The sequence below is a fragment of the Oratosquilla oratoria genome, chromosome 3 (genome assembly GCF_046742065.1).
Source record: "Oratosquilla oratoria isolate Oo_2021 chromosome 3, ASM4674206v1, whole genome shotgun sequence".
Taxonomy (NCBI): Eukaryota; Metazoa; Arthropoda; class Malacostraca; order Stomatopoda; family Squillidae; genus Oratosquilla; species Oratosquilla oratoria.
The window spans coordinates 65,700,799-65,724,043 of record NC_134779.1 but is presented as its reverse complement, the minus strand read 5'-3'; the positions used below and the strand labels follow the sequence as shown (position 1 = coordinate 65,724,043).

At 40.1% G+C, this 23,245-nt stretch overlaps 1 protein-coding gene across 1 annotated transcript in view; it reads right to left on the bottom strand.

Moving 5' to 3' along the window:
• Nucleotides 1-325: 325 nt before the first annotated feature.
• Nucleotides 326-23,245, bottom strand: part of Hpr1 (THO complex 1-like protein Hpr1) — a 46,869-nt gene continuing 23,949 nt past the window's right edge. Inside the window, exons 6-14 of the mRNA XM_076182045.1 lie at nucleotides 21,371-21,511; nucleotides 14,732-14,871; nucleotides 13,077-13,200; nucleotides 12,268-12,369; nucleotides 11,149-11,252; nucleotides 10,852-11,001; nucleotides 4,451-4,598; nucleotides 2,772-3,029; nucleotides 326-636 (exon numbers count right to left, since the gene is read on the bottom strand). Coding sequence (XP_076038160.1) covers nucleotides 478-636; nucleotides 2,772-3,029; nucleotides 4,451-4,598; nucleotides 10,852-11,001; nucleotides 11,149-11,252; nucleotides 12,268-12,369; nucleotides 13,077-13,200; nucleotides 14,732-14,871; nucleotides 21,371-21,511 — 1,326 coding nt within the window. The 3' untranslated portion in view covers nucleotides 326-477. The remainder of the gene's footprint in view (nucleotides 637-2,771; nucleotides 3,030-4,450; nucleotides 4,599-10,851; nucleotides 11,002-11,148; nucleotides 11,253-12,267; nucleotides 12,370-13,076; nucleotides 13,201-14,731; nucleotides 14,872-21,370; nucleotides 21,512-23,245) is intronic.

Below are 23,245 nucleotides of genomic sequence, written 5' to 3'. Positions count from 1 at the left end.
CTCTTTGAAATTCAAATGAATTATAAAACTGGAGTGAACTTTTAATACTTTTATCAAGAAATGCCTGGTCTTAAATATAGAAAACGGTACATGGCCTTAAAAAAGTTATAAATAGCTTCAACACACTCTCCCACTCTTTTTCTGACAGTTTAATTTTGTTTGCATATCTATGATACATACATACATATATACAGAAAAGGAGAAGACGCGGAGAAATCCCTTCGGGCTGCGTCAAATTTTTCTCACACATACTACCTCACCCATTCCACCTCATGCATCACATCATCATCCATTTCAACTACAGAAAGGTTAATAAAATAAGTGCTCCTGAGAATATTTTAGTAGAAAGTACAGAAAGGCATAACCATACATGGGATTTAAGTTCTCCTTCATTATAAGATTATACCACTACTAAACTTAAAAAATGGTAAATTCTGGTATTCCATAATGACACTTTAATTTTCTAGCATTAATTGTTTATGTAAAGACACCTTCGGCTACATGAGCCATCTTCAGGCCCTCTAATTTGTAAAGGAGTTCCTCTTTGTTGGCATCCTCCCTCTCGTTCTCCACCCAAAGCTGCAACAAGAAGGCTGCCTGCTCCTCTTCAGTTGGCTTCTCACTCATGTATAAGATCTACAAAAGAAAAAAGAAAAGAAAATGCTGTAATAAAATTAGTATACACATACACAAAGGGCTTTTCCCCCCTTACAAAGGAGGTAACCAAAGTCAAAGGCATAAAATCCACTCCCATCCATTTCATCCCCACATACTCCACTCTCATTCACCACCCCTCCCTCTTTTCTTGGGTCCTCTTGGATGACGGGTCATCCCTGAATCAGAAGCAATGCAGCAAGGCCACTTCATTTAATTGGCGACTCCCCTCCCTGTCCCCTCATCCAGAAAAAGAAAAGATGGGGCAAAATCCTTTTAGGCTGCATCAAAATATTCACACATACTCCTTTAACCCAACCCACTCCCTTCCATGCATCATAGCATCATCCAAACACAACTATTCTCACCCCTATCTTCTGTCTTCTCCCTTCCTTCCTCAACACATTCCCCTCTTGCTCCATCCATCCATCTCATCCTTGGTTGCCCCCTCATGTTCACTCCCTCCATCTCTGCCTTCCACACCTCTTTTACTAATCTTTCTTCACTCATTCTTTCCAGGTGTCCAAACCATCCCAATAATCTCTCATCAACCCTATATCCCAACTCCCTTTCCATCCCTGCTCTCCTCCTCATTTCTCACTCTATCCAGCCTAGTAACCATTACCATACTTCTTAGGCATTTCATCTCAAACACATTCAAACTTTTTTTCTCTCTTATGTTACTTATGTATATGTATGTATGTATGTTACTTATGTTACATGTTTCTACCCATACAGTGCTGTTGGCACAATCACACTTTCATACAATCTCGTCTTAGCATCCATTCCTAAATGTCTATTTCTCATTACATTTTTTAACTTCCAAGGCATTTACTTACTTCTATCAATCTACATTCTACCTCCACCTCCACTCCTCCCTTTCCTACCACATTCACACCCAAGTATCTAAAGTTATCCACTTCATCCAGTCTCTTTCCATTAATGCTCACTTCCAATTTGCTGCAATCCTCTCCCTTGTACATCTCATCACCTTACTTTTACCCACATCAATCTTCAACTTCCTTCTTTCGCACACCTTCCCACACTCCATCACTAATTTCCTTAATCCTTCCTCTGATCCTGTTACAAGCTCAGTGTCATCAGCAAGCAACACCTGACTTATCTCCCATTTTTCTCCATTTTCTTTAACCATCTCCAATCCAGGCCCATTATCCTTGCATTCACCTCTTGCACCACCTCATCCATGTATAGCTTGAACAGCCATAGTGATATGACACATTCCTGGCAAAGTTCTACCTTTACCTCAAATCATTCACTCTCTCCAATTCTATTTCTAACACAGGCTCTACTACTTGTAAAAACTCTTGACTGGTCTTAACATCTTTCCTCCTATCACATATCTGCAATACCTCCCACAGTGACTTCCTGTCTACCCTGTCATAAGCCTTTTCCAAATCCATAAAGTCCCAAAAACATCCTTAGCTTTTCCTAAAGCTTTCTCACTGCTCCTCACCAATTACTCCCTCTGTTCCTCTCAATCAAAACCCTCTCATAAGCCTTCCCAACTACACTCAACAAACTGATCCCACTGAAACTCCTACACTTACATGCCTCCTTTTCCCTTGTAAAGTGGAACTATATAGGCACTCCAGATCTCTGGCACTCTACCCACTTTTAGACAAACATTAAACAACCTTACCAGCCAGTCCACCATCACCGGACCTCCCTTTTTCATATTCTTCATGACATCCATCTAACTGCTCTCATCATTTTAATAACTGCTTTCACTTCATCTTCACTTCAAACCAGGTAAAGGGTCCAGTGATGAGGAGATATGGTTATGGTTAAGGATGATACATAAGTGAAAGAACTTTTGGTCTTTCAATTCCACATCAAAATAGTAGAGGAGGATGGCGTGAACTTGAGAGGAAGACTAAAAATGTGATGGATGGATGCAGTAAAAGGGGCTTTGAGTAAAAGAGGAATGTCTGTTCAGCAGGGAAGGGAGAAGGCATAGGCTTTGTAGCGTGGAATTTAATGAACCATGCCCTTGGTTCAACTTCGCTGGTGGCAGGATTCGAACTGCCATCCCCTCAAACTTCACCGCAAGTAACGACGCCCTAACACGCTCAGCCATAATACATAAAAAAATTAACCTCATCTGGTGCAAAGCTGAGTTTCTTGGCAAGTAGCTTCCATGCATCATTGCCAATTTTTGCAAGGTTGGCTGCTATTGCTGCTTGTTCCTCTGCATTCAGGGGTCGAATCTCAGGTCGTTCTTGCCCTCCACTGTCCTCTTCCTCCATTTCCTCCTCTTCCTCTTTTACTGCTACTGCCTGTTCTAATACTGGTATAACTTTCTCTTCCTTCTCTTCTTCTTCCTCATCTACTTTTACATCTTCTGAAAGTTGTGACTGGAAAGAAAAATAGTATTTTACTTGAAATTCATTAATGGCACATTAATACTAAAGAATATTTTCATTCCTTTATATCTTGTGGGACCACTGAAGGGTATCTGCTTGTAGTAATCCTACAAGACAGATTGCATCACTACCCATTTTCAAAACCCATCAACCCCCTTACCTCCATCAAAAGGTGCAGCAATGAGGGGCTAACACTCAATCTCTGGATTAGACCCAAGATCTCTGTATCAACTTCAACTATATTTTTTACACCTCACATGTGGACAATTGACGACCAGCAACTGCCCTCCTCCCTTCTACTACTTTCAGATGGCAACACAGAAACAGTCCCACACTAATACAATATAGATGGCAATACAGAGTTTTCAAGTGAGATCTGTGAAAGGACCCAAGAACAACTCCTGTGGGACTGCAGGTTTCCAGTTAATGAGATTTAAGGCAACAATTATCATTCTATTCCTTGTATTCAATCTTTCTCTTTAGTTCATTATTCATCCACCATGATTCACACTAGATTTTTTTTTTAAATATGATAGAACACAATAAAAATAATTTTATGTATTCATTCATAACACACTGAAGTCTCTTAATTCAACACTCACCAACTGCCACTTGTGCAGATGTTTGGAACCAGGACATACGCCCACTTTGGGAATTGGCCTCCCAGGACACAAAATACCACCAATTCCCAAAGGGGGTTTATGTCCTGGACCTAAATGTCTACACAAGTGGTGGTTGGCAAGATTAAGATATCTCAGTGTAATCACAAACCAGACAGCTCAAGTGCATTCACTATATAGAAAAAAGATCCTTACAAAATCCAAGTGATAATACTGGTGCTACAAATAAAAAGGTAAACTTTAACTTGAACCTATTTTATCCATCTCTGTAGTGCCCCTTCCTCAATTAACCTTTTCTGTACAAAGGGGTACTCATCCTTTTAGTCTTGCTGCCATTAAGCTATCATCTCCATGTGCACTGGTGGCTTAATCAAAAGCATGGTCTCGCATTTGCTTGTTTGTATCATGCAGTCCTCTTTCATTCCCAGCAGTGACTGTTACTTGCCCCACTAGTCCAAGTGTATAGGGAAAAGGTGACAGCTTCAGCTGCAGCTACACACATCCCAGCATATTCTCCTCACCATCATATCTCCATATTACCCATCATACACTGGTGGTGCAATTAGAAGCAGGGGGCATTCATATCTTAGTTACAGTTTCAAGTCCTACACTTCTCCCCAGTTCCCAGCAGTGACTATTACATACATAAACAGCCTAAATGCATAGGGCAAAGGTGGCTTTGGGCACATATAAAGACCTCCTGATATATGCTCCTCACCACCATAATGTCACCCATTCACAAAGGAAAGGAGTTAAAACTGATGGTAAGCTGCAAGTTGACTTAAAACTTACTGGTACTTCCTTGGCAATTTTCTTGACCATTGTGGTGAGGTAGTCCGGAAGAGTGGATATGGCATTCTGGGAATGTGTGAAGAAGTGTGGGGAACGGCAGGCAAGGAGTCGCAGAGCTCTCCATCCAAAGTTGCAATCATTTACTATTCTGTTAATAAAAATTAATAAAAAATGTGTTAATAAATGCGTCAAATGTTAATAAATGTGTTTAATATCATCAATACTGATATTGATATTCTCCCCATCTTCTCCTTTCCTGCATGAGGGGACAGAGAGGGGGGGGGGTCGCCGAATTTATGAAGTGGCCTAGTTGTGGATGTGCTGTGTCTTGTGACAATGCTTCTGACCCAGAGCAGTGGACAGGATGCAGGGATGACCCATCATCCAGGAAGTGCCAAGATAGGAGGGAGGGAGGAGGGGAGTGGAAAATATAGGAAATGAAATGAGTGGGAGTAATTTCTATGCCTTTTTCTTTTTGGCTACTCCCCATGTAAGGGGGAAAAAGCCTTTGGTATATGTATGTATGTAAATGTGTTTAAAAATGTGTTAATAAAAAAAAAACCCAGTCAACTCCAAGTAGATGTATTGACTTTTATAAGCACTCTAGCAGCCTAATAAATATGACCATATGAATAACATTAAACTATGATTCCACAGCCTGAGTCTTTAAAAAATAAACCTAGATAGACACAAAACACAAAAACTAAGCTGGGTTCATTAAAGACATGATTTAATCAGATGATCTTTACAACACACAAAGCACTTATACACACTCAACCACTAGTCAGAAACTTTAACTTGTTAAGATCAACGAAAGTAGCCTTTGACTACATGGATGAAGAAAAAAAAAAAAGACATATGAACACAGATTGGATAAACTAAATTTACCAACCCTGGAACAAAGAAGAGAAAGGTGATTTGCTAACCATTTACAGAATTATGAAAAGAATGGAAATTCTTGATAGGGATAACCTACTAAAATGGGACACAAGAAATACAAGAGGGCACGGGAAGAAACTTAAGAAGGACAGTTACAGAAGAGATCTGAATTAGAATAGCTTCCCACACAGTGATAGATATCTGGAACAAACTGAAACAGTGAGTGCTAAAACAATACATGACTTCAAGAAAAAACTGGATGCGGAAAGATACAACAGCAGGTCACTACGAGCATAGCTCTCTTCTCGCAAAATACAACTACGTACAACTAGGTACACCTAGATAAATACTAATACAATGATCTGAGTTTGAGTTTCGCTCAAGGCTGAAAATTTTAGTAATGCTGCACAGTGAGCTGGCATTCCAACTCTGGTAGGCAAGGAATTGTGTGTGAATTTACCCAGTTGTATTATACGGGAAGGGGAGCTATGCTCATAGTGACCCGTCTTTGTATCTCGCAACATCTAGTTTGTTCTTAAATTCTTGTATGGTGTTTGCACACACTATTGTTTTGTCCAATTTATTCCAAACATCCACCACTTAAAAAAACTTTTTTTTTTCAGATCTCTTCTATAACTATCCTTTTCAAGTTTCTTTTCATGTCCCTCCCCCCCCCTTTTTTTTATCCCACTTTAATAAGTCTTCTCTGTCAAAGACTTCCATGCCTTTTCATGATCCTGTAAATGGCCTATAGATCGCCTCTTTCTCTTCTTTGTTTCAGGGTTGGTAGTTCCAGTTTAGCCAATCTCTGTATCAATTCACAGTACTTTTTCCATGTGTGTTTATTTATTTAGTTATATTATATAGGAAGGGAAGCTATGCTCGTAATGACCCATCTTAGTATCTCGCAATATCTAGTTTACACACACTATTGTTTCATCCAATTTGTTCCAAACATCCACCACTCTGAGTGCAAAACTTTTTTTCTTCAGATCTTTTCTATAACTATCCTTTTCGACTTTCTTTTCATGTCCCCTTCTTTTTCTTTTATCCCATTTTAATAAGTCTTCTCTGTCAAGGACTTCCACGCCTTTCATGATTCTGTATATGGCCAATAGATCTCTTTCTCTTCTTTGTTCTAGGGTTGGTAGTTCCAGTTTAGACAATCTTAGCTGATATGACAATTTTGAAAGTGTTGGGCCATCTTTGTTGTTGCTCTTTGGATTTTTTCTATTTTCCTTATGTTCTTTTCTATACTGGATGTCCATAGTGTTGCAGCATACTCTAATCTCAATCTTATCAGTGTGACTAGTATTTTCTTTACTATTTCCTCATCCAAGTAGTTAAAAGCCACCTTTATTGATCTCAGTAAATTATATGTTTCTCTATTTTGTTTGTATGCTTGCTTGGGGACATGTCTTTGGTGATAATTACTCCTAGGTCCTTTTTGAAACTTTCTTTACTTCTTTTGCACCAATTTTATATTGTCCTGATATTCTTTTTTTTTTACTTTTTCCAAAATCTATTATACTACATTTCTTAATGTTGAAGTTCACTTCCCACTTTTGACTCCATTCCCAGATTTTGTCACGGTCTCTGTAGTGATTCACAGTCTTTTTCCATACTTTCTTTAAGACAAGGGAATCATATGAAAGGTACAAAGAAAAGAGAAGTAAAGCATAAGGTAAAGGAGGCAAAGAGGAGAGCAGATGTGAAATGGGGTAAGAGTAGGACAGAAAATTTTGAAAGTAATAAAAAATGTTTTGGAAAGAAATTTTGAGAGGAAGAGGAGGCGAATCAAGTAAAGAAGAAAAGGTAAAAGGGACAGATGGAGAGATGATAATGGAAGAATAGGCAGTAAGAGGAAGATGGGCAGAGTATTTTGGGAAATTATCAAACGTGAAGGAGGATAGGGAGGGAAAGGTTGTTGCAGTGGGAAGCACTAAGAAAATGACAGTGATGAGTGAGGAAAATGGAGGAAAAATAAGGAAAGATGAAGTGAAGGCAGATGTTAAGAAGATGAGAGCAAGTAAGGTACCTGGGTTGGATGGATGTCATGCAGGATGCCTGAAAAAAGGAGGTACAGTGATGGTGGACTGGCTGGTGAGGTTATTTAATGTTTGTTGAACAGAGGGTAGAGTGACGGGGGACTGGAGGAATGCCTGTATAGTTCCACTTTACAAGTGAAAAGAGGACAAGTATGAGTGTGGTAGTTTCAGAGGGATCAGTTTGTTAACTGTAATTGTGAAGGCTTATGGGAGGGTCTTGTTAGAGAGGATCTATAAAAGGAACAGAGAGTAATTGGTGAGGAACAGTGTGGGTTTAGGACAGGTAGGGGTTGTGTAGATCAGATTTTTGTGGTAAGACAGATATGTGAGAAAGCTATAGGAAATGGTAAGGATGTATTTTGGACTTTTATGGATTTGGAAAAGGCTTATGACAGGGTAGACAGGAAGGCACTGTGGGAGGATTTCCAGGCACGTGGGATAGGAGGAAAGCTTTTAAGAGCAGTCAAGAGTTTTTACTAGAGTAGTAGAGCTTGTGTTAGGATTAGAAATGAAGAAAGTGAGTGGTTTGAGGTAAAGGTGGGACTTCGTCAGGGATGTGTTATGTCACCCTGGCTGTTCAATTTATACATGGATGGGGTTGTGTGAAAGGTAAATGCAAGGGTAGTGGGTCAGGGATTGGAAATGGTTAAAGAAAATGGCGGAAAGTGGGAGACAAGCCAGTTGTTTGCTGATGACACTGCACTTGTGGCAGAATCAGAGGGATTGAGGAAGTTGGGGACAGAGTTTGGGAAGGTGTGTGAAATAAGAAAGTTGAAGATAAATGTGGGTAAAGGTAAGGTGATGAGATGTACAAGGAGAGAAAAAGGCAGCAGACTGGAAGTGAGTATTAAGGGAGAGAGACTGGAGGAAGTGGATAGTTTTAGATACTTGGGTGTGAATGTGGCGGGAAAGGGAGTGGAGGTGGAGGTAGAATGTAGATTGAGAGAAGCAAGTAAATGCCTTGGGGGATTAAAAAGTGTAATGAGAAATAGACATTTGGGAATGGATGCTATGAGGAGATTGTATGAAGGAGTGATTGTGCTGACAGCACTGTATGGGGCAGAAACATGAAACATAAGAGAGGAAGAGAGGAGATTGAATGTGTTTAAAATTAGGTGCCTGAGAAGTATGATAAAGGTTACTAGGCTGGATAGAGTGAGAAATGAGGTGAGGAGGAGAACAGGAGTGGAAAGGGAGTTGGGAGATAGGGTTAATGAAAGAGTATTGGGATGGTTTGGACACATGGAAAGAGTGAATATTAGTAAAAAAGGTGTGGAAGGCAGAGGTGGAAGGAGTGAACATGAGGGATCTACCTAGGATGAGATGGGGTAAAAAGGGCTTTGGGGAAGAGGGGAATGTCTGTTGAGGAAAGACGGGAGAAGACAGAAGATAGGGGTAAATGGAGAATGGTGTGATCTATGAGGTGGAATGGGTGGGGGATGGGGGTTAAGGGAGTATGTGTGAGAAATAATTTGACGCAGCCCAAAGAAATTCCTCCCTGTCTTCTTTTCTGCATGAGGGGACTTAGAGGGGGGGGGTTGCCGATTTAATGAAGTGGCCTTGCTGTGGATGTGCTGTGTCTTGTGACACTGCTTCTGACCCAGGGCATTGGGCGAGATGCAGGGATGACCCATCATCCAGGTGCCAAGAGGGAGGGAAGAGGGTGGAGGGGAGTGGAGTATGATAGAGATGGAATGGGTGGGAGTGGTTTTTATGCCTTTGTTTTTTGGCTACCTCCCTTATATGGGGGAAAGCCTTTGGTATATGTATGTACATATTTATCCACCTCTTCATATATTTCCATCATAATCTTCCATTTTCTTCCTCTCTTTTCTCTCCACATAAATTTCCTCCTTTAGTTCTACCTCAAGTATTGCGTGGTCACTCTTCCCAATTGGTGTCTTGTATTCAAATTTATCCACAAGTTTAGGTTCTGATGTAAAGAATATAGTCTTGATGGTTCTTCATTATTTCTATATCTGGCATTTTCCCTTACCCATTGTGTCATTGTATATTCCATAGTCATATCAAGTAATACATTTCCCCATAATTCCTCTCCACCTTTCACTGTCATCTCCTCCCAACAGATTTCTTTGCAGTTAAAATCTCCCATAAGTACCATGTTTCCTCCATCTTTCAGCACCCCATTTAATGAAATCCTTGTATCTTCTAACATTTTAGAGTAATCTCTCTCTCTCCAAGAACCTGTTTTTGGGGGCACATAAATCACTACAAACACACTCTTTTTCATGTCCTTATCTTCAACTCTTATTGTGATCATTTCCACACTGTTCCCTCCATTTGTAACCTTTGTCACATTTAAATTTTTCTTATTTTACCTAGTTGTATTATACAGGAAGGGAGCTATGCTCATAGTGACCCGTCTTTGTATCTTTCAGCATTACATTTGTTCTTAAATTTTTGAATAGTATTTGCACACACTGGTGCCTCATCCAATTTATTCCAGATATCCACCACTCTGTGTGGGAAGCTATTTTTTTTTTTCAGATCTCTTCTATAACTATCCTTTTTGTGTTTCTTTTCATGTCCTCTTGCTTTTCTCTTGTCCCACTTTAATAAATCATCTCTGTCTAGGTGCGCAAGTATACAAGGTCACAGCATTACCCATAGATATGAGCTCTCACCTGGGAGGGTGATAGCTGTTGACTACAGGTCCAATGTGTGATCTATGACTGAGGTGCATTACACACGCACATACAAGGATATCAGAAAAACAGAATACAAAGGGTAGCAACCAAGATGATCCCAAACCTGTAAAGACATTTGAGGAGAGCAACGAAAAAGTAGATATGATAATGGTATTCTAATGAGAAAAAGGTATAGGAAAATGGACATGGAACTGCTGGTATGGAATGAAAGATCAACAACAATTGCTTAAGATGTTGATAAATGCACCTTTCCTCAAAAAAGCAGTGAAAGTGACCCAGCTTCATCTGTCGGGCCCTGCTATAGAGGTGCTGTGTCTTGCTGCATTGCCTCTGACCAGAGTAGTGGGCAGGGGACAAGGATAACCCTTTATCTACAAGGAGCTAAAATAGAAGGTACAATAATTGGGTTTTGGATAGGTGTGGGTTAAGGGTGGGTATATATTTTGACTTGACCTCCCCCCCCACTCTTACAAGTGGGACAAGGCCTTTTGATATTTGTATGTATGTTGTGAGGAAAAGAATGAAAAAATAAAACCCTCATAAATAAAGGCAGGGAAAAGATCAACCTAAGAGCATACAGGAGAAGCAACAGTTTCTCTAGTTTAAAGAGCAACCCTTGGTACTGAAGAGCATTCTGTAATACTATGCTGATATTTTCTTGTTCTATTAATCTCATCCTTACATGTTTAATTATATTTAACAAATATAGTGTAAGAATTCTTTGGAAGTCTCCAACAGTCCTACCAAACTTTAACACCCTTTGGCAGGCTTTCTCCAAGCCTTCCTTTTCTCTGTGCTTACTCACCTGTCACTCTCCTTGATCTCAGTCTTGGCAAAAGTCTGGTCAATGGCACTGGCAAAATAGGCTTCCAGTGTTGGTACAAAGTCTCGCTCATTGACACGACAAGCTGCTAGATTGTTTGGACACAGGTTCCACAGTTTTGTCATGTCACTACTGCAGGAGGTGGAGAAGCAATCAATAAATCCATTACCCTGGTTCTTTCTTGCAGTTTCAGTATTAAGAGGCACTTATATCACAACTTCAGCAATTGGCATTATGAATAAAGAACATCAGTTTCTTTGCTCTGATGGCTACACTTACTTGCCCATGATGTACCTCTTCTTAATGTCAGCTTCCCGAATTAGGTCACACACCCTGCGTTTCCTTCCACGCCTCACTGACATCTTATTCTCACCATCGTCCACCTACAATGACAAACTTACATCTACCATTTCATTATGTTAGTAGTCCTCACTCCTGGTCCTCACCTGTTCTCTACCCATGACATTTGACCTCTGCGGCCTCCCAAGGGAATCACTCATGGGGCCAGTTGTGTGACTCATATGCCACCCAGCCACATGAGCCACAGCTGGCCACCTGACCATCACAAAGACCATTTGAGGAAACGCATGAACCCTGTGAGGCCCTCCCAAGAATGACTAACCAGTGCCAGGGTCTGCCACATGAGACACCACAAAGCCCTTTTGAAGGAACTCACATGCAATACCCACTTCATATCCTCTATCTACACGAGTCAGCAGCCTGAGAATGTTTTTGCATTTGACTTCCCTCACATCACACTTGACCTCACACCAATTAGGAGCATGGGTCATGACCTACCCATATATATAAAGGATGGACCAACGCCAAAGATTCAGATCGCCTCAGAGCATCATACGTGAGCCTAGCTTGCTGCTCCTTGCTTTCTCACCTCCTTCCCCAGAATGATTGCTTGGGGACATGACTTGAAACACAGTTGTCACCTCCCTCGCCGTCTCGTCAACCCCCCCCCCCCCCCATTGGTGCCCAACACTCATTGCTAAATAAAACCAACTCTCCATCAGAGTCAGAGTTTGCTTTCAACCAGCCTTACATTTGGCTGCCCAATGTGGAGCAGGACCATCTGCCTAACACATTACTAACCATATCCCTCATTCTACAGACTTAAAACCATTAATACTAGTCCCCCAACCTTGTATTCACCATTAAAACTATAATTTTCATATTTTCATACATGGATTTTGAAACAAAGGTGCACAGCAATGCATATCTAACAAAGTAATTAGATTAATCCTTTATATTACATAAACCAAAGGCTACCACCACATTCCTATGTAAATGGGAATTGGGGACTCTCAACTCTGCAATTTTTTCCTAAGAAAAATAAAGTCATAAGAGGATCTGGGAGGATGACTCCAACCAGAACCTTAGTAAACTTACAGTGGTTTCCTTCCCATTATGAACAGGGGCTGCATTTGCCCCTACAGGTTTCTTGAACTCAGGGCAGCCATCATTCTTCCATTCATTCCACTTCTCCTCACGCTGTAACATCAGAACAGAAAATAACACCCAGATCATAGTGCTTACAATGAAACATACTTAGTTTGACAGATATAATAGTAATACTTGTAATAAGTCTGAATAACTTGTAATGAGATGTACAAGGGTAGAGAGTAACAATGAGTTGGAGGCGAGTTTCAATGGAGAGTAGCTGGAAGTGAAGAACTTTAAGTATCTAAGATCACATGTAGCAGGGAATGGCCAAGCAAGGATGGAAGTAAATTAATGAGTATACCTATATATATATATATTTTTTTTTATCAACCACAATGTACTTTAATTCTACGCCATCCACATCGGAAGAACCATGGAGGCACATGCAGAAATTGAAACGTGGTACACCTGAGGACTCGAACCAACGGCGGTAAGCACGTGACCAGTACTGTAGTGACTTGGTCCAAGTCACTACAGTACTGGTCATGTGCTTACCGCCGCTGGTTCGAGTCCTCGGGCCTACGTTTCAATTTCTGCATGTGCCTCTACGGTTCTTCTGATGTTGACGGCTTAGAATTAAAGTGCATTGTGGTTGATAAAAATGTATCTCTAGTCACTGGGACCCATTCAGTGTTGTACATATATATACATATAAAGTAGGGTAATGTAATGAACATCCATATTCTCTAGTTATCAAAACTGAATCCCCCCCAAAAAAATTATGAAATCTTAAAAAGGCAAAGTTGATGCCTTACCTTGAGGATATGCTTGACAGTTTTGACAAAGGCTGGTCCGTCTGGTGGTGTTTCAGCTAAAAGACCATACACACGCTCCACCATCCCCTTCACCCACACCAACTGGTCTTCTGATAATGACTCTCTGCAAAGCCATAATAAAGTTCATCAAAGTAGATGACAATTTCACACATGTGTGTACAGTCCCTAGCAACTATATACAGGGTGTTCGGGATAAATTTTATAATTATTTTATCTTCTGTCATTTCAGAACCATTTGAAGGATTTAATAATGTTAAAGTGCAATGGATAGCTAATTCTGTGTACTATTGGTGGATGTGAGAGCTAGAAAGATGGACAACTGGAAAGCACTGGAATATTGGAAGAAATTAATCGAGAAGCTGCAAAAATAGGTGTGCCGAGAGAGAGGGGTGTCGGAGTGGTGACTGTGAAGAAAGTGCTGAACGAGGATCTTCACTACTCCTAATACAAGAGGCACAAGGGCCAACTCCTCATCACTGAGGCCCAATAGAACTGCCTTATGAAAGCCAAGAAATTCCTCAACAAGGTCATACACCCAATCAAGCCAAGGGTGCTCTGGTTCTTCTCAGACAAGAAGAACTTCTGCCAGGACCAGTTGCACAACAGGTGGCTAGCCTACAGTCCGCACCAAGTCCCATGCTTCATGAAGACCAAGTTCCCTCAAACTTCTACGACTTCACCAGGCCCAACATCTGGCCCCCCCAACTTGCCTGATTGTAACCCTATGGACTATGTGTGGGGCACAGTTGAAAAAAACACCAATTGTACCTCCTGCAACACCAAGGGCAAGCTGATTGCCAGGAACAAACTGGTGTTCAGGCATCTCTCGAAGGACACCGTGAAGGCCGCATGCTGCAGGTTCAGGTCCTGCCCGGAGGCCATGGTGGAGGCTTAGGGCAGCTTCTTTGAGTAAGCTGTATTTGGCAAAAGATCCTCAAAAACACAATTCAGAAACAAAATCTCCCTTAAATACTCCTCCTATCTTTGCATTTTGAAGATGGATTCCTGTCCCCACCACAATAATTGGGTAAGTAGTGCAAGCTCTTCTGACAGCAAGGTCCAACAAAATAAAACTGGTTTATCTTGACCATTATATCTGTGACCTTCCTCATCCACTCATTTATGAAAATGAAGGAAACATTTCATCAAGCCATATCAGCTCCTCACTCATCAACAATATCTCTTATTTCATTCCTATCTTTCACACTCTCTTCCCTGCTCAAAAGACACTGCAAGATACAAAGGCAGGACACCGTGAGAGTAGCTCCCCTTCCCATAAGATACAACTAGGTAAATACACATTCAAAGCTTCCCCCTATTCATCCAGCTCATTCTTAAGTCTTTTCAAATATTTGAAAATTGTGCCCTAAGATGCACAGCTGTCCTTCTACAAGGTTACATGGTATTAGGCCCACCTGAGAAAAATATCAACATCTTCACAGGGGTTGGGGGAATTCCAAACGAGAAGCAAATCTGAGCAGTGATGAGTCCTGACCAGGATCAAAGTGATGTATAAACATCCTATATGTTTAATTAGCTAGCTAATGCAAATCAGAGGAACTGAACTGAATCAACCTTATACACCAAAAGAGCAAGATTTTTCACCAAGTCACCAGAAGAACAATGGCACTTACTGTTTAAACTTTACATGGCTGGTAAGGTACTGTGCTAAAATAAGCATTTGCAGGAGTACATAACGGCGGAAATTGGCATCTGAGAACTGAAGATCAAGGAGCTTCTTGTTTGTGAGGTACTTGGCAAAGTACTGATCAACCTGAAAGTGAAAATAAAAACAATAATGAAACAAAACAGAGTAAAACTCCAAACTCTAGCTTTATCATTTCACTGCCACCTCATCACCATAATATATTTATATCTGTGTATTTACCTAGTTGTATTGTACGGGAAGAGAACTATGCTCGAAGTGACCCATCTTTGTATCTTTCAGCATCTAGTTTGTTCTAAAATTCTTGTATAGTTTTTGCAAACACTGTTGCCTCATCAAACTTGTTACAGAGATCTAACACTCTATGTGGGAAACTATTCTTTTTCAGATCTCTTCTATAACTTTCCTTTTTGAGTTTTTCATGTCCTCTTGTTTTTCTTTTATCCCACTTTAATAAATCTTCTTTGTAAATGACCAGTAGATCTTCTCTTTCTTTTCTTTGTTCCAGTGTTGGTAGTTCAAAGTTTGGACAATCTTTGTTCGTATATCAATTTTGAGAATGTTGGTGCCATCTTTGCTGTTGCTCTTTGGATTCTTTCTAATTCATTTATATTCTTTTTTGTACTGGGCGTCCATAATGTTGCAGCATACTCCAATCTTGGTCTTATTAGTGTGACTAATATTTTCTTTACCACTTCCTCATCCAAGTAGTCAAAGGTCACTTTCATTTCTCTTAGTAAATTGATGGTTTCTCTGACTATTTTGTTGATATGGTTGTCTGGTGACATATAATTGCTGATGATTACTCTTAGGTTCCTTTCTAACTTTCTTTAATTCCTTTGTACAAATTTTATATTGCCCTGATATTCTATTTTTACTTTTTTCAAACTCCATTTCTTGATGTTGAAGTTCACTTCCCACAAAATAGTCAGAAAAAAACTTCAATTTACTACGATCAATAAAGGAGGTTTTTAATTACTTAGATGAAGTAATGGTATAAAAAATATTAGTCACACTGAAAATATCAAGATTGGAGTACACTGCAACACTATGGACACCCACCACAAAAAAGAATACAAAGAAATTAGAAAAAATCGAAAGAGCAACGACAAAGATGGCACCAACACTTTCAAAACTGATATACGAACAAAGATTGTCTAAACTGGAACTACCAACCCTGGAACAAAGAAGAGTAAGAGATCTATTGGCCTTTTACAGAATCATGAAAGGCATGGAAGTCCTTGCAAAAGAAGACTTATTAAAGTGGGATAAAAGAAAAACAAGAGGACATGAAAAGGAACTCAAAAAGGATAGTTATAGAAGAGAAAAAAAAAAAAAAAAAAAAAAATCCAGACAGAGTGGTCTGGAACAAATTGGACAAAACAATAGTGTGTGCAAAAACCATACAATAATTTAAGAACAGAATAGATATTGCAAGATACAAAGATGGGTCACTATGAGCATAGCTCCCCTTCCCATATAATACAACTAAGTAAATGCACTTGAGGGAAATAAGAGTAACACGGAAAGAAATAATGGATCATATAGTGAACCTTGATGTCAGGATATTGCACGGCCTGAATGGAATAGTAAATTGGATATTAAACAAATGTAAAGAAGAATGGACAAAATATATAACATAACAAGTTGCTAACTCAAAGAAGAAAAAATACCAGAAGACTGGAAAAATGCTGATATTGTACCAATTTATAAGGAGGAAATAAGGACGACCCAACAAATTACTGACTGGTTTCCCTCACAAGCACGGTAGCTAAAATTTGTGAAAAAGTTATAAAAAGTAGATGGATAAAACATCTAGAGGAGAACAAGATCCTAAATCTGAGACAATTCGGATTTAGACAGGGAAGATCATGTACCACAAATTTGATCTGTTTTTACTCAAGACTACTAGACATAATACAAGAAAGGGACGGATGGGCTGATTGTGCATTCCTAGATTGGGATAAGAGAAACACAAGAGGACATGGAAGGAAAATCAAAAAGGACAGTTATAGAAGGCACATATATATATATATAAAAAAACAGCAGCTTTACCCACAGAGCGGTGGATGTATGGAACATACCTGAAACAATAGTGTGTGCAAAAACAATACAAGAATTTAAGAGCAAATTAGATATGGCGAGATACAGAGACAGGACCCCACAAGCGTAACTCCCCTTCCCGTAAGATACAACTAGGTAAATAAACATGTCAACTAGGAGGAATGGGAAGCTAGTGGCAAAGCAGATTCCTGGGGAAACACACTGTTCAATATAACAATGGAGAACACAACAACCCAGTGGGTAAAGGAAGTGACCTGGGTAAGAGGAAATGACACTTCCACAAGATTAGATCTGTTACTAACCAAAGAGCAACACATCATCAACTCCTTGAATACCTTTGCCCATTAGGAAAAAGTGACCAAGTTACAATTGAATTTCAACTGGAGGATATGGCAATAAAGCCAAGGAATGAATCACACATGCAAGGGAGACTCAATTTTAGGAAAACAGATTATGTAGGGGTGAGAAAACTCTTTGAAGAAACAAACTGGGAGGAATTCATGAATACCACAGGAATAAAGAGGAAATGGGAAATCTTTCTTGACATTTACAACCTAGAAATGAACAAACATATGTCAAAGACTAGAGAAGGGAAGAAGCAAAAACAGGATTGGTTTAACAAAGTGTGAGATTGCGAAAAAGGACAAGGATGCGGCTTGGGGAAAATGGAGAAAGAAAAGAAGCAATAAAGCAAAAGCTTACAAGCTAGGAATGACTATACCAGAATTTGCAGGGAAGAAAGCAATTTTGAAAGAGGTTTAGTAGGAAAATGCAAAAATAAACCAAAACTGTTCTCCAGGTTCATAAATGGTAAATTGCGACACAATAAAGATATCAGTTACTAAAATGATGAGAGCAGGTATGGCACCTGGGTTGGATGGGTGTCATGCGGAGTGTCTTAAAAAGGGAAGTACAGTGATGGTGGACTGGTTGGTGATTGTTTAATGTTTCTCTTAAAGAGGGGAGAGTGCTAGAGGACTGGAGGAGTGCCTGTAGTTCCATTTTACAAGGGAAAAGGGGACAAATGTGAGTGAAGTAGTTTCAGAGGGATCAGTTTAAGTGCAGCTGGGAAGGTTTATCAGAGGGTTTTGATTGAGAGGATTAGGAAAGGAACAGAGGGAATAACTGGTGAGGAACAGTGTGGGTTTAGAACAGGTAGGGGTGGTGTGGATCAGATTTTTGTGGCAAGACAGATGTGTGAGAAATCTTTAGGAAAAGGTAGGGATCTTTATTGGGCCTTTATGGATTTGGAAAAGGCTTATGACATTGTGAGAAGTATTGAAGATATATGGGATAGGAGGAAAGATTTTGAGAACAGTCAAGAGTTTTTATGAGGGTTGTAGAACCTGTGTTACAATCAGAAATGAAGAGAGCGAGTAGTTTGAGGTAAAGGTGAGATTTCACCAGGGATGTGTTATGTTGCCTTGGCTGTTCAATTTATACATGGATAAGGTAGTATGAGAAGTAAACACAAAGGTGGGCCAGGGATTGGGGATGGTTAAAAAAAATTGAGAAAAATGGGAGATAAGCCAATTCTTGTCTGCTGACAACACTGTGCTTGTGGCACAATCAGAGGAGGGATTGAGGAAGTTAGTGACAGAGTATGGGAAGGTGTGCAAAAGAAGGAAGTTGAAGATAAATGTGGGTAAAAGGTGATAAGATGTACAAGGGAAGAATGTGGCAGCAAATTGGAAGTGAGTATTAAGAGAGATTGGAGGAAGTGGATAGTTTTAGATGCTTGGGTGTGAATGTGGTGGGAAAGGGAGAAGTGGAGGTAGAGGTAGAATGTAGATTGAGACAAGCAAATATATTCCCTGGGGGATTAAAAAGTGTAATAAAAATAAACATTTAATTTTCATTTATTATTAGTTATATGTCAATTTATTATTATTTACTATTTACTATTTGGCTACCTCCCTTGGAAGGGGGAAAAAGCCTTGGTATATGTATGTATTTACCTGTTTGTTTATTATTTAACTATACCTATGCATTTATTTATGTATTTTATTTGTTATTTATATTATTATAGTTTTTATTTAGTTTTATTTTTAATTTTTTTTTTTTTTTTTACGCATCCGACCTAGATATGGATCAAAAGGTCTCCTGTCGGCATGCTCCGCCTTTGTAATCCTTTGTAACATTTAGGAATGAATATTAAGAGGAGATTGTATGAAGGAGTGATTGTGCCAACAGCACTGTATGGGGCAGAAACATGGAACATAACAAAGGAAGAGAGGAAGAATTTAAGTGTATTTGAGATGAAATGCTTGAGTAGTATGGTAGGGATTACTAGGCTAGATAAAGTGTGAGACAAAGTGAGGGGGGAGAGCAAGGGTGGAAAGGGAGCTGGGAGGTAGGGCTGATGAAAGTGTATTGGAATGGTTTGGAAACATGGAAAGAATGAGTGAAGAAAAATTAGTAAATGAGGTGTGGAAGGCAGAGGTGGAGGGAGTGAACATGAGGGGGTGACCATGGATGGATGGATGGGGCATTGGGAAAGAGGGGAATGTCTGTTGAGGAAGGAAGGGAGAAGACAGAAGATAGGGATGACTGGAGAATGGTTGTGTATAGATAATGCTGTGATGCGTGGAAGGGAGTGGGTGGGGGATGGGGGATGGGGGCACACTCTCCCCTTATTCATCTCATCACTTTACTTTTACCCACATTTATCTTCAACTTTCTTTCACACATCTTCCCAAACTGTCACTAGCTTCCTTAATCTCTCATCTGATCCTGCTACATGCACAGTGTTGTCAGCAGATAACAACAGGCTTATCTCCCATTTTTCTCTATTTTCTTTAACCATCTCCAATCCCTGGCCATATCTTTGCATTTACCTCTTACACCACCCCATCCATGTATAAATTGAACAACCATGGTGACATGATACATCCCTGGTGAAGTTCCACCTTTACCTCAAACCATTCACTCTCTCCATTTCTAATTGTAACACAGGCTCTACTACTCTTGTAAAAACTCTTGACTGCTCTTAATGCCTTTCCTCCTATTCCACATACCTGTAATACCTCCCACAGTGCCTTCCTGTCTACCCTGTCATAAGCCTTTTCCATATCCATAAAGGCCCAAAAAACATCCTTACCTTTTCCTAAAGCTTTCTCACACATCTGTCCTACCACAAAAATCTGATCCATGCAACCCCTACCTAACCTCAACCCACACTGTTCCTCTCCAATTACTCCCTATGTTCCTTCTCCTAATCCTCTCAATCTAAATCCTCCCATAAGCCTTCCCAGCTACACTCAACAAACTGATCCTTCTTAAACTGAACAGCTGCCCAGGATGTAACACTTCACCCCATACCATACAACACATAATGGAAGACTGCATTATACACAATCATGCATGCAAACAACACAACATACGCTCTATAAAGGATTTGTGGGAAAACCCAGTTTCGGCTATGGCATTCCTTGGGGAGACGGGACTGCTCGGACAGACAGTCTAGGGAACGACAACAACAACAACACTCACACTTGTCCCCTTATAGCCCATTTTCCACTGTCATTTTCTTAACACTTCCCACTGCAACTACCTTTCCCTCCCTATCCTCCTCCACATTTAGCAACTCCCTAAAATACTCTACCCATCTTCTTACTGCCTTCTCTTCCATTATCATCTCTCCATTTGAATCTTTTACCTTTTCTTCTCCACTTGATTTGCCTCCCTTTCCTATCTTAATTTCCTTCAAATTTTTTTTTTTTTATTTTCAAAAATTTCTGTCATACTCTTACCCCATTTCACATCTGCTCTCCTTTTCCCTCCTTTATCTTATCATTTACTTCTCCTTTCTTTTCTTTGTATTTCTAATATGATTTGTCCTATTTTGCAACCTATCTGTGAATACTTCTTTCTTCTCTTCTACAGCCATCTTTGCTTCATCATCCCACCACTCACTACTCTTCCTTCTATTTCTTCCCATCCTCCTTGTTCCACACACCATCTTTGCACACCTCATGAGTCCTTCCTTGAAACATCCCCATTCCTCCACTCTTAGTTATACTCTATCCTTCACTCCCTCTCACTCCTCTCTCAACTTCTTTTTGTACTCCTTTTCTTTCTCATTTAAACAGTTTACTCTAAACACCTCCCTACCTTCTGTTCTTTTCCTTTCTCCATCTATCCTCCACTCTCGCCTTACCTTCCACTACCAAAAAATTATCTGATATTCCCCCACTCTCTCCCCTAAGAACATGTACATCCAAAACTCTTCCTACTCTTCTCCTGGTTACCACTATATAGTCCATTAAAGCCCTATCTACCATCCTTCCATCCACCACCCTCTCCCATGTGTACTTATGCTTGACTTTCTTCCTAAACACTGTATCTACTATCATCAACTGTCTTTCTAGACAAATCTCCAACTACCATATTTCTCAAATGCTTCATCTAAAAAATATTCACACATTGCCTTTCTGCTTTTGTAATATCCCAAGTCTCTGCTCCATACAATACCTTAGACACAATCACACCATTCCACCCTTTCTTTGGTGCAAATATGTAAAACATCAAATCATTGTCATACCTGAGGTTGACCATTTGTTTCCATAGCATCTGGATTGCTTATTTCTGAGACTGATCGGTGGAACTTAGATGAACCAGTGCTGCTCCTCTGGACAGAGTCCAACTTGAAACTGCCAAATGTCTCCAAAATGTCATTGGCATACTGTAATCCAAAGACACATGTAAATATAAGGAAGGATTATCACAATATAAACATGAGCACATGCAGAAATTATACACTATAACTGTTTTGCATATTAACAAACTATCTTACCTCATAGTTTGGAGAGAGAGAGAAAAAAAAAAAAAAAAAAAAAAAAAAATTGTACAACCCAGCTGGGGTATTGGCTGCATGTTATTGTGGGGTTAAAAGCTGCTCAGTAGCATGCAGCTGATACTTTAGGGTCTATATGAGTGCCCCTAAGGACCAGAGCCACATATAAATTTGTTTGTGGTAGGGGAAATCTCTATTCATAGAAAAATGAGGATATTCTATTACATTGTGACTCCATTATGCTGTCCCCCCACTACTATTACTGAATATTAATTTTCATATTTCACAGAATCCTGTGGTGGAGGAAAAGAATACTGCCACCAAGTGTTCCTACTTGAGTTGTAAAAGGTGACAAAAATGGGATGGGGATAGGACTAGGCATCCTTCTCCATGTAGACCTAAAGGGGACATTCCTAAAAAAAAAAGCAAAGACATAAGAGGGTCTGGGAGGAGTTTTCCAACCAGTACCCTAAGGTTTGGGTCTTTTTATGTGCATTGATGTGTTACAGATGAGAGTAAATGGGTAGAGATAGGCAGTATGTTTGTGAGAAGAAAGATGGATGTGTTGGCACCGAGTGAAACTAAATTGAAAGGGAGGGGCAAGTTTGAGTTTGGGAGTGTAGGTGGGAGGGTCTCATGAGTGAAGAGAGAACAAGGGAGAGAAGGAGTGGCTATACTCCTAAGTGAAGAGATAGGTAAATGTGTGGTGGAGTGGAAGGAGATTTCTTCAAGGTTAATGTGGATGAAGGTGAAACTAGGAAGGGAGCTGTGGGTTTTTGTAAGTGTATATTGGCCTTGTAGTGAGAAGAGTGTACAGGAAAGGGAGGCTTTTTGGATAGATTTAAATGAGTGCATAGGGGGTTTAGGGAGAAATATCAACGTAGTGATGAGGTGCCTGAGAAGTATGATAGGGGTTACTGGGCTAGAGTGAGAAATGAGGAGGTGAGGAGGAGAACAGGGGTGGAAAGGGAGCTGGGAAATAGAATTGATGAAAGAGTATTGGAATGATTTGGACACATGGAAAGAATGAGTGAAGAGAGATTTGTAAAAGAGGTGTGGAAGACAGAGGTGGAAGGAGTGAACATGAGGGGGCTACCATGGATGAGATGGATGGATGGGGTAAAAGGGGCATTTGTAAAAAGGGGAATGTCTGTTGAGGAAGGATGGGAGAAAACAGAAGATATGGGTGAACAGAGAATGGTTGTGTATGGATGATGCTTTGATGCATGAAAGGGAGTGGGTGGGGGATGGGGGGTGAGGGAGTATGTGTGAAAAATAATTTCACGCAGCCTGAAGGAATTTTTCCCCGTCTTCTCTTTTTCTGTATGAAGGGAAGGAGAGGGGGGTTCACCAATTATATGAAGCGGCCTTGCTGTGGATGTGTTGTGTCCTGCAACACTGCTTCTGACCCAGGACAGTGGGCAAGATGCAGGGATGACTAGTCATCCAGGAGGAGCCAAGATAAGAGGGAGGGGGGTGAATAGGAATGGAGTATGTGGAGGGTAGAATGGGTGGGAGTAGATTTTATGCCTTAGTTTTTTGCTACCTCCCTTGTAAGGGGGAAAAGCTTTTGGTATATGTATGCACAAATTGTACAAATGAACCAATACCAACTACTGTGAC